This window comes from Centruroides vittatus, unplaced genomic scaffold (genome assembly GCF_030686945.1).
Source record: "Centruroides vittatus isolate TY-2023 unplaced genomic scaffold, ASM3068694v2 contig_1042, whole genome shotgun sequence".
Classification (NCBI taxonomy): domain Eukaryota; kingdom Metazoa; phylum Arthropoda; class Arachnida; order Scorpiones; family Buthidae; genus Centruroides; species Centruroides vittatus.
The window spans coordinates 928,653-947,104 of record NW_027120674.1 but is presented as its reverse complement, the minus strand read 5'-3'; the positions used below and the strand labels follow the sequence as shown (position 1 = coordinate 947,104).

Genomic DNA, 18,452 nt, shown 5'->3' with positions numbered 1-18,452 from the left:
AAAATGTTTCATTGAATTTTAAGTTGAAAAGATTCGTGCAAATACAAATTTTCTGCAACGTAATTGTGAGTATTCTGATCAGAATTTTCAATTTGTGTACAGGGTATTAAACTAATATTGTTGTTAAAAATGAATTTTATTAGGAGAGATTTCTTTTGAATTTCAACAAAATTGCACCAAATTCTTTTATTGCTAACTGGTTGAATTGAAAAAAGCCTGAAGTTGTAATCAAAATTGATTTATATTAGTTTATTGAAATTTATTATACAATGTTTTATTCAAGATTATAAAAAGTTTTTCTTAAAATTGAAAATTTCAGATCCTATATCAACATTTTTAACTACTGATTTAACACGCCTGTAATTTTTAGTGTATAAATATCACGATGACTAGTGTAATGAGAGATAGTTTTATAAAAAGTAAATATACATAAATAGATCTAACTCTACAACTGTATTATACGCCGTTGACTGCCCGGGGAGTGTATCTCGTGGTACCGCTCATGGTGACTATTGGAATTTTGGGAGAATGCAAACTCGGCTTCGCGACGTATCTCTTTCCTGCGATGGAAACTTCGAATTTTGCATCCTTCGTAATGTAATCGTTGGTGACCACTTCGTATTTGTGACTCATTCGGTTGAAATTGTCCACGAATCCCAGACAGACGACCTTGTTTAACGTGAACCCGTATCCGGAGGAGGTGGTGGTGCCGACGTATTTGCCGTTGCGAAAGATGGGTTCGCGACCCCAGGGCCACAGGTCCGTGTCGGGGTTGTGGTTTTCCAATTGGAAATGTACGAGACGACGAAAGAGCCCTTTGTCGATTTGGTGTTGTAGGGCAACTTTTCCAAGAAAATAATTTTTCTGAAAAAAATAAAGAATATACTGTGTATTTAACATAATTATCACCATTCTTAATTAAATGTATATTTTTAGTTTTATTCATAACAACATGACTAACTTGTTCCACTTCAAAGGAACATATTTCTTTATATTCTAACACACCATATGAAACAATGGGCAGAATCCCTAACAAGACTCTGAATTGACTCCAGATGCCACACTATCAAAGATGACCCTTCCAATAGAAGTCTAGTACTTTTAAGTTTTCATGTCGTGTCTCACAGGATTACTGTGGAGACTTTACATCTACATCTCGTTACTCTCTCCCTTTTCCGAGGAAGAGGCGAGTTCATAACTATATGTGGTTTTTTTCAGCAGCCACCACGATTATCAAAAGGACTATAGCAATGCTATAAACTACAAATGTCTTTATAAAGTTGTATTCAATGGAAATATTGTATGTGGAGAATTAGAACCGAATTAAAATCTTTATTTCCTGAAATATTCTTTGTCTTTCTAAAATGTATTTTGTAGATTAAACACCCGTTTTATTAATACTCTTAAAAAACAAATACTTTAGATTCTCTTACTTGCATTTTTACTTTAAAACTTCTTCCAACTTCTAAAGGTGTCGTGTTGCTGTCTAATTCTTCTCCCCAGAAGGGAATAAATTTTTCTATTCTCAAAAAGCGAAGCGTATAATAACCGACATTTTTTATACCGAAATCTCTTCCCACCGTAGCTAATCTGTCGTACACGTGCAAAGCGTACTGGAAATAATTATTTTATCATAACTAAGAACTTGTAATGTATTACATATTTAAAACGAAGAAAATACACACCTCGGACGGAACGTACAAAGTATATCCCGGCTCTCCGGTGTTATTAAATCCCATCACCATTACTTCACTTGCGTAACCGACATTCATTTCCTAAAATGTGGAAACCGTGTTAAATTTTTACGACAAATAATTTGTAAATATAGACTTATATAAGAGAGGTACAGTACATAACATTAACATAAAACAGAATTAATCATTATTAAGGCTATTTTTTTTTAATGCTTTTTGAAGCTTTTCTTTTTTCTCTTACAGTAAACTGAAAATCAACCGAATTAACGTTTAACTGTTTCATTTTTATTATAGATATAATAAAAATGAATGTTTTTACCCCTCATGTCCCAAGGGGTAAAAACAGTTTTGTCTCTGGATACTTAAGAAAAGTTTTCATTGCTCAAGAGTTAATTTATTTTGACAAAAGAATTTAAATAAAAGCTAATACTTTGTTTACCTTTGTTTTTTATTGAGCACATTAAATATATTGTTACTTCTTATATAATGTTAATAGAATCATTAATTTTCTCCTAAAGCTATACAAATATAATATGATGACTGTTAAATTCATAAAGTAACTGCTTCAGTAGTAAATTACACAACCGTGTACAGTAGAAAAAATGACCTAAAATGTTAGTTTGGTCAATTTAACAAACTTTTAAATTGAAAAAACATTTTTGGTCATGTTTAATGACCAAAAATGTTAGTTATTACTTGGTTACCCAATAAAGATCATTATACATGACCTTTATTAGGTAACCGAGTAATAATTGTTAAAAAGAAAAGCAGTAATCGAGAACAGGACATAACAAAAGAAATGTTGAAAGAATTTTTTTATGTCAAATTACCAGAGAGTCTGCGGAAATGAATTTATTATGCTACAATTACTGTGAAATAAATACAAGGTCTGTCTGGAAAGTTCACAAACTTTTTTAAATTATGCACTAACCGATAATTGAATCTGAATGCAGTTTGCACAACTCTAGCGACGAGTTTTATGTACTATCTGCCGAAAGCAGTTTGTTCTGTCTTCGGCTGTTGTGTTACATTCATCTGTGTAAACACGTGTTAATTGCATTTTGTGATTTTCTTTTAGTGAGTGTGAGTGAAGAGCTTCTGGGATGGGCTAGGTCTGATGAAAATTTCAAAATGTTGGTCATCAGAGTGGATGGAAAAAGCTTCACTGCAACCTAAAGAGTATGACAAGTTCAGTCAAACGTGAAGGTCATGCTCACTGTTTGTTCGATTCTGAATGTGTTGTTCACCATGAATACTATCTGGAGGTGATGAAATGTCTTCGTGAAGCAACAAGGAAGAAAAGACCAACTGATCGGAGAGAACAGCATTACGACAATGCATCTGCTCACACATTACTGCTGATAACAGAATTTTTGGTCAAGAACTTGATGCCACTTGTTTCCCAACTTCACATTCACTGGACTAAGGCTCCATCGTACTTATTTTTGTTTCCCAAATGAAAATCTGTTCTCAAAAGTTGCCATTTTGAATCCATTGATGCTATTAAGGAAAATTCACTAGCGGAGTGTCCATCATCCCAAACGAACCATTCTTTTCGTGGCAGAAAGTTCTCTCCTGAATCTATATACTGTATCCAGCCTAGTTGAAAGGCAAAAAAACTCAACTAACTTCTAGGTAAAATGCAAACAATTTCTATTTGCAAAGTTTGCAAACATCCAGATAGACTTTGTATATCTAAATGCAGTTAAATTATATTTTTTATAACAAAATAAAAATCAAGTTTTCAACTTTAATTTTATATACCTACATAGAAGGAAAATATCACTGATCAAGTATAATCTGTATGAAATTGACTTAAAATATTTACCTTGCAGGTAAAACTAGGAATGGACATGTTAGTTTTTGTGAGTTCGGTCATTAGTTCCTTCGATTTTGGACCGACCACATTTAATACCGTATACATCGACGTCACGTCATTAAACGATATGGAGCCGTCGGTCGGTAAATTTTTTTCCATCCATTCGCCGAGTCTCGTTTGTTGCGAAGTAGGAGATATCATAAAATAACTGTAAAAGGTGAAATAATAAATTGTATATAATGCTAAATCACAATATGTATATACATATTATCTTTTCTGCAATGTACATAAACAAATCAAATATTCATATAATAATAGCTTATTATTTTCAAGAACTTTCCAATTTAAAATTGAAAATCTTTTATGCAAATCAAGGACACGTCGAAGAAATTGACTGATATACAGTTTATAATTATAAAATACAAGCTGCAGCAGAAGTCAGGCTCCATGCATTACATGTTTGAACTGACCGAAACTGCTTGAAGAAAATGACAAATTCTGGTACAATATTATCCTTTAGATTTTGTATTGTTCTAAATCAGTTGACAGATCACAAATTTGAGGTGGCTCTATAATAAATATGCTAAAGGGGTAATGTCTGGTGACTTATGGATGATAAGACCTGAAAACCACCTATCAACTTTCCAGAAATGATTCCCTTAAAAGCTTCTAAATGGCTTTTGCAAAACACAGCAGAGTCCCACGTTGTGAAATGTGTAGCTACTCATTTTCACGATGGTACAATGATAATTTTAAAAAATATTGATTTTTGGAATAGACAAAGATCGGGTCTAGATGCAATTTATGTAATAATCTTCCCATGAGGCCTGATTTGTGCTGCATCTTGATAAATTATTAATGATAATTTACTAGTCACTGTGCTAACTTAGCTGGACTAACTAATGCACTTTTAACAGTAAGATTTTCAGAAGTGTAATGCATGTTGGTTGTACTGTGTGGTGTTATGCCTTATATTTCCAGTCTTGGGAAAGCTTGTCTGTACTTGTCTCCTTACGTGAATTCACTATCACATTTCCAGTCTTGGAAAGCTTGTCTGTACTTGTCTCCTTACGTGAATTCACTTCCATTTCCCGACACTACTTCCAAAACTCACCTGACCAGTTCTTCACAATCGGACAGGAAAGAGGGGTAACCCTAGAGTTGAAGCAAGGAGACTTTACTTTTGGCTGAGAGATGAGCAAGATCAAGTGAGAGTTCTCTCTCTTTTTAAGAGAAGAATTCTGTGGGCTAGTGAAGGAGGTTGTCAAAGAAAGCATGCGGCGTTAAGGTCTTCGGATCGAATTGATACATGGAGGATGAAGACGAATGATTGTCTTTGTGGACTGAATAATTGAAATATCAGTAGATACCGTCATTCCGTTTGGTATTCTCTATTGGAGTGCCTTTCTTTTCATTGTGATTATATTTCTCCGACAAGAGGACATTTCTACCCGTTATTGTCCAGGCTTGCTCTAACGATATTGTTTGCATTGCCATCTTCCGGTACCAGTTGATTTTGTAATGACTTTAGTTTTCGCCATAATTCTTAATTTTAGAATAATAAATTTAAGTAATAAATTCTTAATTCACTATTAATCTTTAGAATAAGCTTAGATATAATAATAATATAATTGTATATTGATGGCTTGGAGTTTGTTATTCACATTTTTTATTATCCTGGTCCCATCCAAGTTTGTTGGGAAGTATTATTGTTTGATGGAAATCCCTGTCAGTTGATATCCCGAATCTAGTGGCTTTTTTCTTTGTACGTGTTTTGTTGTCTTTAATAAACTTTCCGTATTTCGTTTACAAGGGTGTATTAATTCTGTGTCCAAGACCCGTACAAACTACGAGGATATATCCCAAAAGTAAGGTCTCCTACTTTTTTTAAATACAAAGAAATGTTTATACAAAAATAAAGTTCATATCATTTTAAAGCTTGAACATTTATCTATTTTTCTACATAATCACTATTTTGATTGATGCATTTTTGTAGGCGCTGTAGCAGTTTTTGTATGCCCATGTCATACCTGCTCACCGCCACATTGTGGGTCCCATCTTGCGCACACCTTACAATATTGCAACTTTTCCGTTAAAATCCTATGAATTGTGCTTGGGGAAAGCCCAATAACAGAGTGCAACAAATGCAGAGATCATCCAGAGTGATTTGCCGATCTTCACGCATGGTTTCCTCAACCTTCGCAACTGTCTCGTTGGAAATTGGCGGTCTCCCTCTTCTTTCTTTGTCGTGAATTTCAGTATGATCAGCTGCAAACTCCCCATACCACTTTAAGATGTTTTTGACATCTATGCAGGACTTGCCACACACTTCCGTCAATTGGCAACGAAATTCAATTGGTTTAACCAGACATGGCGGCAAGCAGGTATGACATGGGCATACAAAAATGCATCGAGCGAAATGACGATTATGTAGAAAAATAGATAAATGTTCAAGCTTTAAAATGATATGAACTTTATTTTTGTATAAATGTTTCTTTGTATTTAAAAAATTAGGAGACCATAGTTTTGGGATTACCCTCATATCTTAACATCTCACAACTGAACACAAAGAACATTAATAGAAGTGTTTGTCTTTCTATGCACAACTTCCTGGCACAGAGGTAGATTGGTAAGTGACCAAAATCATTGAACCATCTCTCATCCCTCCCATGTCAGCATTACGGATAGGTGTAAAATTTATAACCACTGTTACCAATACATGCATGAACAGCAAAGGGAAGGCCTCTTGCTGTTTATGCATATGGGAGTCCTTGTTTTTCAGAAGGGACTGTATCTCCTCACTCTTTCACATTAACCTTTACCACTGTAGCCTGTCTATCCCTTTGTCCTTCCGTCACTAGCACTCCAACTTTAAATTTGGATGCCTGAGGATGACCTGTTAACTAGGTCAAAAATGTTAGCTTTCTTCTAAATATCCTCTATTAAAAGTGCATTAATTAATTCAGTACAGATACAATCCAGCACATGAGGAATATTAAAAGAACAGAATCCAAAATAAAAACTTATTTATACTACAATATTAAATTTAAATAAAAAAGAAGCTTAAAAGGAGTAATTTTGCTGAATTATGAGAAATATTTTTTAAACTTAACAGATGGTGTCACACACAAAAAAGTTTATGAGATTAATAATTAATAACATAAAATATTATTTTTTTTAAAGGCAAAAGGCTTATTTTTGAGCATAGGCATATTTTTAAATCCCCTCTCTATCTCCCACGCCTCAACCTTTAACCATCAAAATTTATGAGTGTCAATGTACCATATAGAGAAGTAATTCTGTACAGTTTCAGAATTTTTGGTCATCCAGTCCTGAGATATAATGCAAAATATACACCAACGCAAACAGACAGAATTTTGTATGGGGTTTTTTACAATATTTGGGCTCCTGGAGTGTCAAAATATCAACAAATATAAAAACACCGAGAGGTCAAAATTTGACCGATCACCATACTTTCCCTATGTTATATTCTATAATAACCAGAAAAGTAATAAACTTTTAGTCTTGCCCAAAAAATAACTAAATTTTCATAGTCATTCTTTGCACAAAGTGTACTTCAAATTCCATTGTTTCATATCACCATATTAAAGTCAAAAGAATAAAGATTGAAAAATTTTAATTTCCTTTAATCTTTGTTAATCAATAGATGGGAACTCACATTTTCTAACTTTGATTATGAGGATTTCAAATTCTTTTTAGGAGCCGTAAAATATCTGTTACATACATCATCATCGAATATAACTTTTCATTTTATTTCTTTGAATATTCTTCTGGATTTTTAATTGTTTTTCTTGTAACATTGCACAGTAACGACTAAAGATTAAGTTTTTGTTAATTCGATATTAAATAAATCACTATTTTTGTTATGTAAGTTATTAAATTATAATAATAAACTTTTTACAATTTTACCAATTATTGGCTCTTCGAACTAACAGACAATCATTTTCGTATCCGCCTTTTTCGTTCTGCATCCCGGTAGGTACTATACAGCCGACGGGTATATCCACGTCATTCGAACATAACAGTTGTAAGAAGTTCACTACTTCGGTTCCTGCAGACTAACATTAAACAAAATTTTTAATATTTTATCATCAATTTATGTAATTAAAGCTAACTACCAATATTTAAATTAAAAAAAAAAACTATATAAAGCTTCCTGAAGTGTAAAGTAATTTCGAAATAATTTTTTAAGTGTAGATTATTTTGTACTGCCTTAAAAATAATCTTGTTTGATAACACACTTCTTTTTTTATTATGAAAATGCAATTTATTTTATTTACAATGGTCTAAGCACAAGATTTCAAAACTCGCCTATATTGTACGACAAATTCTGTCAAATTAATTAGCAAAAATTTCGTGTAAATATCACGTGATAATCTGGCCATTTTTTGCACAGAGAGATGCTAGATTACTGACAGTGTATGTACCCAAGCCTGCCTAAATACAATGAAGGCTGTGACCTGTCATCCTCCGGTACCGATAGTTTTCGGAGGTGGATGGGCAAATAATATTGTGCACTGAAATAAAACCAGAGTAAAGAGGAAAACAGGCTGTGTGACATGGCTGACATTTGAATGGAAACAGAAGTGCATAGGAGATCATGCTGGGAGGTATGCCAGATTAGCAAGAGCATACTGTATTATCGTAGCAATCAAATCACCAAAAAAATATTAACAACATATAAACATATTTAACTAAAATATTTTGTATTAGTTTAAACCTAAATTTATTATAGTTCAGTGAAAAAATTTTATTTAAAAGAGCATTCTAACCATTGATGTGGCCTGTGGTTTTGTAGTTATAGCTTGCTTATCTAATTCATTGGTATTTAACAATGAAGTAATTGTAATTTACATATTACTAAAACTGATATATTTTACAATTTTTGAAAAAGCTGGATACTAAAGATTATACTTCAAAAATTAATTGAATTTAAAGTATTTTCTACAAATTTACTGGTATATATCCATAAACAAGACACTCCAAAGTCAGCCTATTACTGTGTTTCCCTGAAAATAAGACAGGTCTTACTAATTTTTGCTTCAAAAGACGCATTAGGTCTTATTTTCGGGGAATGTCTCGTCCAAAGTGCTCGCTTGGGTATTTACAAATACTTAATTATAATTTATATCATAATTTATTTTAAGTATTAATGTCAATAATAATACAGGTAGGCCTCCTACAACGCAGTAGATATGTTCCTTGAAAATACCGCGTTGTGGGAAATCGCGTTATAGGAGACACCAACTTAATACAAAAACTGGGATTCAGTTCTAAGAAGAGAAAAACTGCCTTTTATGGTGTAACATTTTCATTATTTTTTAAATTTATGTACATAAAAAGCTTAAATAAAATTCAACATCATATAAAAACTAAAAAGATTATGATTTCAAGTCAAAATCAAAAAGAAACATAATGTTATGCTCAAATTCAGTCCTCATCGTCACTTATTATAGTTGTTCGAGAATGTTTGACTGGCCTTATTTCAAGATCCGAGCTTGTTCCATCAAGTTCCACTGCACTTATGTGATCCGTTGCGATTTTTCTATTATGTGAAAGATAATTCGTTTCTAAATACCCTAAACCGCGTTGTAAGAAAATTTCCGCATTTTTCCAACCGTGTTGGAGGGAAAATGCGTTGTAAAGGTACCGCGTTGTAGGAGGCCTACCTGTACTTATTTATATTTAATGATATATTATTATTATTTTATAATTCAATATATCCGTCGTGGGTTGCAACAAACATATTAAATACGACCATCTGGCTGACGATCTTAGCCGGGGCTTATTTTATGGGTAGGCTTATATTACGAGCATTGTGAAAAATCATGCTAGGGCTTATTTTCGGGGAAATACATTAGACTTACTCTTGAATACTACAGTGCAACAGGAGACATAGGACAATGTTTTAAAATGTTGTAGTGCTCAAACATAGCTCAAAGCATTGGTAGTGCGGAGGTTGATCGAAAAATGGAAAAATCATCCAAAGACTGATTGGGTGATTTCAAATTCACAAAAAAAATCTTGCTTTTTCAATAAAATTAATGTTTCAAATACCACAGTACTTCAAACATTGTCTTACCACTTTTTATAAAGTAGATAAATTTGGATGCAGACATCCTATTCAGACAACATATTAATTCACTGTTATAATAGCAAGTAGTTTATCCTGCTTGAGATGTGTAGCCATTAAGGTAAAGGCTACTTCCAATCCTCCCTTCCAGACATAACCATCCTCAGTTAGAGTAACTGGCAATGCATCCGCATGGTAAGTGGGAGTTGCAGGTTCGAGACCCACTCTGGGCTGATTCTTTTCTTCCAGAATATTCTAAATTATTTAATTAAATTAATATTTATTATAATTATGAAATTTAATAAGAGATGGTACCTAACACCTACTTCTGGTACCAAATTATTTAAATTTAATTAAAAATAATAGCAGTAAAGTAGCCCGATTTAATCTGACAATCGTTTGGAAGATAACAGAAATATCAAATTAAAGTTAATCTAATTAATAATTCATTTTATTGAAATGCATTGCTTATGAGTATGTATATGTTGTTTTATTTGTACAATAAAGTTTTGGTCTGCTGTAATTTACAGATGAACACATTTTTTCTAAATATTTTGCTTTTATATTTTGAAAAAAATTAAACCTAGAAGCATTTATAGGAATAACACTTTTTCCAATATTTCAAAATTTACAACAAATGTTTTTTCTATTCCCTTTAGCCTAAAAAATTGTATTGTTTCAAGCAGAAACATTTATAAAGTCAAGATTTGTGGCCTTATACTCCATAATGAAATTTTTTAGAAACACTTAAAATGTAATATTAATGAATAATGTAAATGCATTGATATATTTAAATAAAATTTTACCATTATGAACGACTTAGTAAAAGATGACATATCGATAAGGCCGACTCTCTCTCGACAGGCAATGTATTCGTCTCGCACGATATCGAACCAGGGAGGTTTACCGAAAGACGTCGGCGGCGGACATAATCGTTCTTCTCCTGCGAAACGTTAAATGTTAATGTATTGTTTATTTAAGAATTTTAACATGTTAAAAATATAAAATTTCTGCAAACGAAAATATGAGTCTTTTGCAGACACAATTTTCAACTTATAGAAATCAAAAATATTCTATTATTATAATAACTATTCTAAAGATAACACAAGCAAATATTTATTGTGAAATCATTAAAATGCTAGGCTGCAATTTTTAATCATATTTTTTAAATTTATTTAATTTAAAATATATGCTTTCCACCTCAAATTAGTAGTGTCTTGTTCCTGTATATCACACTTTTCCTGTTAGCAAGCCTCTGTACGTTATACTTTTCCTGTTAGCAATAGTCATGCCGATCATCTATCTAATTCCTTTCAGGGGAAAGTTTTGAATTGAAATAACATGACTTCTGGTTTGAATTACAAGTTCATATATAATTAATCAGGACCTCCTGACTCTGCTCTCTCCATATCTGGTCTTGGCTTTCATCTATTTAACTCTGTTCTTGAGATTAAGGAAGAATGGAGAGACAGACATATGGATGACAGTGGCCACTGCAGCTCAATAATAACAATTCTAACATCTGAAACTAATTATTTATCAGTTTCCATTTAGCTTACTTATTCTTTGCCTCAGTACTAGTTTTTCCAGGCTTCAGAATCTTACTTTTTTAAGTTTTTCAGTTTTTAGAAGATAAATTATTCTAAAATTTGAATTCTAAATTATACAACATCTCAATAACCTCACCATCAATTCAGCAGAACAGCAGCAAAGCTCCTCAAATGTTTTTGGCCTACACTGAAGGCCTTCTTCAAAGAATCAGAGAGTTTGAAAATGCAATGCTTGGAATGTGCACGTCAAAATTTGATCGTATGGAATTCGGCATTTAAATGCAATTATGTCTTCCAAATTACACATGCCCATTGGATGCGTTGTTTCATAGCAATGCATCGTACCTACCACGCCATGCTGTTGTTCTGCCGAGATGACATTGTATGATCATTATCCAGTTCTGAATCCGAGGAGTTTTTTTATAGTATATAATATAAATTATTAGGAATTTTACAATGATTGAGATCTTAGAACTTAAATTTATTATTTTTGGAAATGTGTACATTTCTGTATATTTAAAAATACTTTCTCCTTGTAGAACTGTTTAATGCTGTCTCCAAGTTAAAGTGCAATTCTTCAAAGTTATCAAAATCACCATTTACTGATGATAGTATTCTCTCATTATTGTTTGACTCTTTAGAAGGAATTAAGGGGAAGATTGCTTAAATTGAATCATTCCATTGCTAAATTTAAGATAAGGAAAACATTTTTTGTAATTTTAACCTATCTCCATTCTCCATTATCAATATCTCCTTAGCATTCCAAAAAGTTGAAGTTATTCATTAAACATTTCCATTCCAGCAAATGCATTAATGAATAAACTCCTGCAGACAAAACTGACTTTGTTTTTTTTTTAGAGATGAAGAATCACTATATTTCCATTGTTTGACTGCTGTTTTCTTTCTGGTGCATACTGGTGGACCCAAGTTTCATCAGTGGTCATGAATTTATGAATAAAGTCAGCCATATCTTTTTTAAAATGCTCCAGTCTTGAGAATTTTGCATTCAAGTGTTTTTTATCAATTGTTAGCAAGTGTGGCACCCATCTTGCAGACAGCTTTTTCATACATAATTTATTGGTTAGGATGTGAAGTATCCATTCATCTGAGATGCCCACTTTATGAATGATTTCAGTTGTTGCCACACATCTTGGATATTTGCTGCAGGGGTCATCATCTAAGCTTGTATGTTCATATTTAAATTCTGCAGCCCATTTTTTATACAGTTGTAAATGAAGATGCACTGTCACCCAACACATCTTTCATCTCTTTAAAAATTTGTATTGACACTTTATCAGTGCATGATGTTTGATTTTATCCATTTCAAATAGTACACTAATAGTAGCTTTGTTTAAATTAAATGTCTGTTCACTTTTTCAGCAAATCAGTTTATTCATTAAACATTTCCATTCCAGCAAATGCATTAATGAATAAACTCATTTGTTGAAAAAGTGTAAATGGTGTTGATTTTAGAAATGTCTCTGTTACAGCTTTGTTATTGGATTTTATCAATTTGTATATATACATACAAATGATCATACTTGTATATTATATATATATATATATATATACATATATATACACCTACACCCTTTGTCAAAATTTCAACTACCAAGTAATGATCCTACCTCCTGTCAAAGTAGTTACCTCAGCTGTCTATACACAATTGCCAACATTTCTGGAGGTCTTGGAAGCAAGCAGAGAAAGGTTCAAGTGTGATGCTTCTTAGCCCATTTGTCACAGTCTGTTGGATATCTGTAATATCTTGATGAAATGTCCCTGTCAGTTGCTTGACGAAAAATGCCCTTTCAGTTACAACCCTTTGTCAGAAAAGCGTGATTTTTTCTTGTTTCTGCGAGTGAAAAAGCAACTGAAAGGGACAGGACGTTTTGTCGAAATATCACAGACATCCAACAAACTTGACAAATGAACTAAGAAGCATCACACTTGAAGCTTTCTCTGCTTGCTTCCAAGACCTCCAGAAATGTTGGCAATTGTGTATAGACAGCTGAGGGAACTACTTTGACTGGAGTTAGAATCATTACTTGGTAATTGTAAAACTTAGAAAATTGTAAGTAACCTTTTTCCTGGAACTTTTCTGACAAAGGGTGTATATATGAGTATGATGATAAGAAAGCTCTTAATAACAGTTTGGTTGTAACTAATGTAATATTGTTATGAGAAATACAATCAGAAAGAATGCAATTTAGATCACATTGGAAAAATTGTCACTGGTTTTTTTTGAAAATGTTTGCGTAGTGAGGAGTTGTTGAAATGTTTTTTAAATGGGCACAAGAAAATCAAGAAGGCAACCGAGGAGGTGTTGTACCAAAAACCCAAAATGCATATTGCCGAGAAATTGTTACTTGGTGTGCCATTAAAAAAGTTTAAATAAAATAAAGGTTTTTGTGAGTCTGGTATTTGTATTCCAAAATTACTTTAAAAACTAAGATACTAAAAATTTTAACAAAAATTATTCTTCAGTAAAACCAGAAACTTCCTTTACCAAAATCTGCCCACCAATAGCTGAATGGATAAAAACCATTAAATATTGGTACCTGGTCTCGGGTTCTGTACCTGTGGAGTTTTCCAGAATTTTCATATTAGATCTTTTTCCATCGTTAAATTATATATGTTTGTTTCATCTGAGCTAGAAATAATAAAGAAAATATTGCTTAACCTTTTTACTATGACGGCCAGATGGCTGAGTGGTTAAGGTGGCAGCCTACCACTCTAGGGGACCTGGATCAAAAAATTCCAAGGAATTTTTTGAGGGTAATCTGACCAGATATGTTGGCCCCCATCCGTCACCACCCCATTGTGGGCATGGCCAAACCCAGAGGCCCTCTTAGTGCCCACAGGGCTGAAAAAGTTAGTAAAAGGAGTTTTTTTTTTAAGACATGGTCAGTTGTACTTCACCCTTCAAAACACCAATCCAAACTGCAGTCACTCAAGATCACTATGTATTTTATTTTAAAAATTCACCAAAAAATTGAATTTTTGTCATAGAGATACAAAAAAAAAAATCACATATAATATTACTTCATCTAGTTTTCGGCACAATAGTGTATAATCGTTTGGAGTAAAAATTATTTACAAAAAAAATGTTAAATTACTTTATTTTGACAAAAAAAATAAAATTCTTTGATTTCGTTATTTGTTTTTGGCACCAAGCCAGCGCAAAAGAGAATATTATGTTATTTGTTTTGTACATGATGATATAAGATTTATGCATATTTATCTATTTTTTTTGTAAACAATATCACTTTATATGAAACAGTCCATATATACTAGTTTTTCTGTCTCTCTTAGATAAACTCTCTTAGGTTAGTAGGATGTTTCATTTTAGGCAATAAGCGGTAAATACCGAAATTGTAAAACAACAAAATGACTACAAAATGAGAAAAAAAAAAAAAAAAATCGACCGGTGCATAAGTTTCCTCTGTTTGAAAAATAAATAAATAAATAAAATTAAGACGAAAAAATAGAAAAATAATAACTTAATAAAATACACACATATATAGCCTACAGGCTGTGAGAAGCAATAAAATATCACCAAACGCAAGTAAAACGATGCAGAGAATTTTTGATTAAAATTAAACAATTTTTTCAAAATGATGAAATTTCATCATTTTGTATGTTTCAGCTGAAGCCGAACTGATGATATATCGTTGTATCATCATAAAAGGGTTAATGACTATGCACAATTATAACAATTTCAAGTTTTTTGTGACTTTGTAATATTAAATGCCAGATAAAATATGTAGTGTATGCTTTTATAATAAATTTTCGTGAATTATAAAATATTTCCTACGTGATTTAGTTTTATCAAAATAAAGAGCTCTTTCGAATCCCATTCTCTCTCCAAACACTGCTCCAGCATCATCTTGAATGGTATACAAAGGTGAACAGCGCAATGTTCTTGCAGTATTAAATTCTTTTGGTAATGGGTGAGGAATAGTGTATCCTAACTCTAAAAATAAAAAGTTATTATTCTTAACAATAAATAAGTAAAATTTTTTAATATTTAAGAAAGAATATAGAATTAGAAACAAATATTAATTGAAGATAAATTATAATTGAGCTATTAAATAATAATAATAATAATATTTCATTTAAATAAATTTACCAACAACTTCTGCAACTCTTTCTTGCAAAAATTTGTAATTATTATGTACATCGATAAATCGACATATATCAAATGGAAGCATAAATGAATCGGGTTCCGTATTAGAAATCCAATTAGCCAGTGCTCTTCCTAAGCCACCTACAGCTTGCAAGGAATTGCCATTACTACCTCCAGTAACAAACAAATTGTTTATCTATAAAAACAAAATACAAGAAAAATTCTTGAAAAATAATCATTCTAAAGACGAAATTCTTATAAATTTTCATAAAAAATACTGGACCAAATTCTATAAAATAACTCTTATTTCAAATTTATAAACAGGCTACTTAAATATGATCAATAATTATCACCATTATTTAGTAAATCAGAAGAAAAATTCGGCTTAATAGTAAAAATTGCAAATTTAACGAAAAGAAATCCTGTGTATGGTTTTCCAAACTCTTAAGAATAAGAATTGAAGCAGGAGCCACCAACTTTTTTTCTTTTTAAATGTGATAAATATAATGGTTACTACATACGTAGAATCAGCAGAATACTTGAAACAAGGATTAATGAACATATATAAAAATAAACAATCTGTGACTTCTGATGAAATTTCCATAGAGGAAGATGAAAATTCAAGTGACTTTGTCTATGAAGTAGAAAAGCCAATTACAGCTGTAGATAATATCATTGAAATGTAAAAAACTTAGCATTTTGATAACAAATAAAGAAAAATCAAAGTATATATTTCTGAAAACTAAAAATGTTTAAACATTTTTGTCCACATTCAACGCTGTTATTTATACATATACCGACGATGGCCTGACACGAGGCTGGAAACATTCCATAATAAATATAACTAGTTTCCAGAATGAAGTTTTCTTCCTTTTATTTAAATAGCACCAATAATAGAAGACAAGAAAACACCGTTACAAATATTGTCGACTAATCTAACAGAGAGTTTGACATCTAAAAGAGAACATTTCAAGAATATTCTCTTTTATTCCTGTATTATAATAGCTTATTTTAGGTCTATCCTGGATCAAGGAATAAATAATGATTATTTAAATTGATAATATGCAATGTAAAAAATTACAAAATCTATTTAAAATATGTCTACTAATTAATATTTAATAAATACCTCTGGAGTTTTTCCAGCAATCCACTGACCATCTGGTGTGAAACTGTAACTAACTTTTACCATTTGATCGATATCAACTTGGGATAAAATAGGTAATCTTTGTTTTGCTTCATTGTACAAAGGCACTATCAAAAATAATGTATAATAAATTATAGAGATACTTAAAAAGGCAAAATGGTTACGCTAAATACTTCAAATAACTTTTAATTCAGCAATATTTTATACAGAAAATGTTTTTGGCATATTGAGTGGCCTTCTTAGGCTTTTTACTACAAAGTTCCAATCAAAAATTAAAATGCTATTCAATTTAAAATATAGAATCTCCACAAACAGTTTAAAGATGGTTACGTAGAAAAAATGGATAACTATATTATATTTATCAGAAAGACTCATACTAAATGTTCAACTTTTTAAGGAGACCCCATAACAACTATTCTTATGGGATCTCATATGATCTCCATGCATAAGAAACTGTTTCACTGCTCTTTTCTCAGAGTAATTAGATTCATACTAAATGTTCAAAGTATGAGCCTTTCTGATAAATGGAATTTTATAGATATGTCAACTGGAGGTCCAAAAAAAAAAAAGAGGTTACATCAACATAAATTATTTCAAATGTCATCTTGTGAACAATTTTAAACATGGAATTTTTAAAAAAATAAATATGGCTGTTTGATAATAATGCCTCCTGTTCATTATTTCGATAGTCTTGGTTAGCAAGTGGCTCTAGAATATAATATGTGATGCGTTAGTCATATTGAACATTACAACTTTACTTTATAGGAATTTAAACTCTTTGAAGCCCATGGGTGTGTTAACTCAATTCCAATGAACTTTCTCACTGATCTGTGGACAGTATGATTTAATTTAAGAACTGTAATTAAATTTATATTTAAAACTGATCTTTGCACTTGATTACTATAATCAACTTTATTGTTAAAACTATTTTAATAAGATAAGTTCTTTTTGATGAGACTATGTCTTGTCTATAAAATTGTACTACCGTTTTTGTTACCAGCTTAGAGGTATGAAGGAGTACATGTCAAGAGTTGATATTTGGCACAGAGTATTAGGTGCCCAAATCATTTGCGCATAAAAAAATCCAGACTTGTAGGTAGTCAGGGTATCGAGGACCGAGTCAAAATAAAATACAAAATGGCGACCCTCTTCTACAAACAGACAAAACAGGCACCTCACCCCACCGAAATCAGGTGGGGAGAGTACCACCCACAGTCATTCTAAGAAGTGAACTCTGACCTTAGGACTGAACACGTAGTATCTTCTATGTTAAATAAAATTTGTAATCTAATTTTGTTAATCTGGGAGTGCTTTAAATATGATGTTAAAACAGGGTTTTATGTCGTTACAAGTGGGTTTTTTTAACATTATCTAGTACAGTAAAATCATGGGACTGATAAAAATTTGACATGTAGGGCAGAGGGTGCCACTGCATGACCTTTGCCCTTTGACCTCACTTTGCTTCTAAACTCTAATGAGGAGAGACATCTTTTTATTTCATTTAGTTAACCTTTCGATTCGACAGCCGTGCTGATCTTGGATTTATATTATATCTTGACATTATTGTAAATATCGTGTAGCCGATCCAAATGAAGTAAATTATCGGTTTCTCAGTTAATTTTTACCGGTTATATTAGGGTTATCGTTACATCTGATGACGTTATAGTCAGGTTAAACTGTATATGAAACCAGATAGGGAAAGCTTAGGGACTGAAAATCCTGATTAACTATATACAAACTTTTGGTTTGAACTAAAGTCATGTGATTTCAATTCAAAATTCTCTTGAGTAGGAGTTAGAAGACTGGCATGACTTGATTGTTATCAGGAGAAGTGACATACAGGGGCAAGACAACAATAAAATTCAGACCTGATATGGAAAGCTTAGGGGCTGGAGACCTCGATTAACTATATACAAACTTCCAGTCTTGTCCAGGAGGCATGTAATTTTTTTTACATTAAAAAAGGATTAAAAATTGTAGCCTGGCATTACAATAAATAATTGCTTGTTATCATCTTTATTCTTA

At 31.9% G+C, this 18,452-nt stretch overlaps 1 protein-coding gene across 1 annotated transcript in view; it reads right to left on the bottom strand.

Moving 5' to 3' along the window:
- Positions 1-222: 222 nt before the first annotated feature.
- LOC136969925 (pyruvate dehydrogenase phosphatase regulatory subunit, mitochondrial-like) overlaps positions 223-18,452 on the bottom strand; it is a 33,503-nt gene continuing 15,273 nt past the window's right edge. Inside the window, exons 9-17 of the mRNA XM_067264235.1 lie at positions 16,410-16,534; positions 15,287-15,479; positions 14,972-15,130; positions 10,414-10,550; positions 7,444-7,592; positions 3,523-3,721; positions 1,686-1,775; positions 1,434-1,613; positions 223-864 (exon numbers count right to left, since the gene is read on the bottom strand). Coding sequence (XP_067120336.1) covers positions 457-864; positions 1,434-1,613; positions 1,686-1,775; positions 3,523-3,721; positions 7,444-7,592; positions 10,414-10,550; positions 14,972-15,130; positions 15,287-15,479; positions 16,410-16,534 — 1,640 coding nt within the window. The 3' untranslated portion in view covers positions 223-456. The remainder of the gene's footprint in view (positions 865-1,433; positions 1,614-1,685; positions 1,776-3,522; positions 3,722-7,443; positions 7,593-10,413; positions 10,551-14,971; positions 15,131-15,286; positions 15,480-16,409; positions 16,535-18,452) is intronic.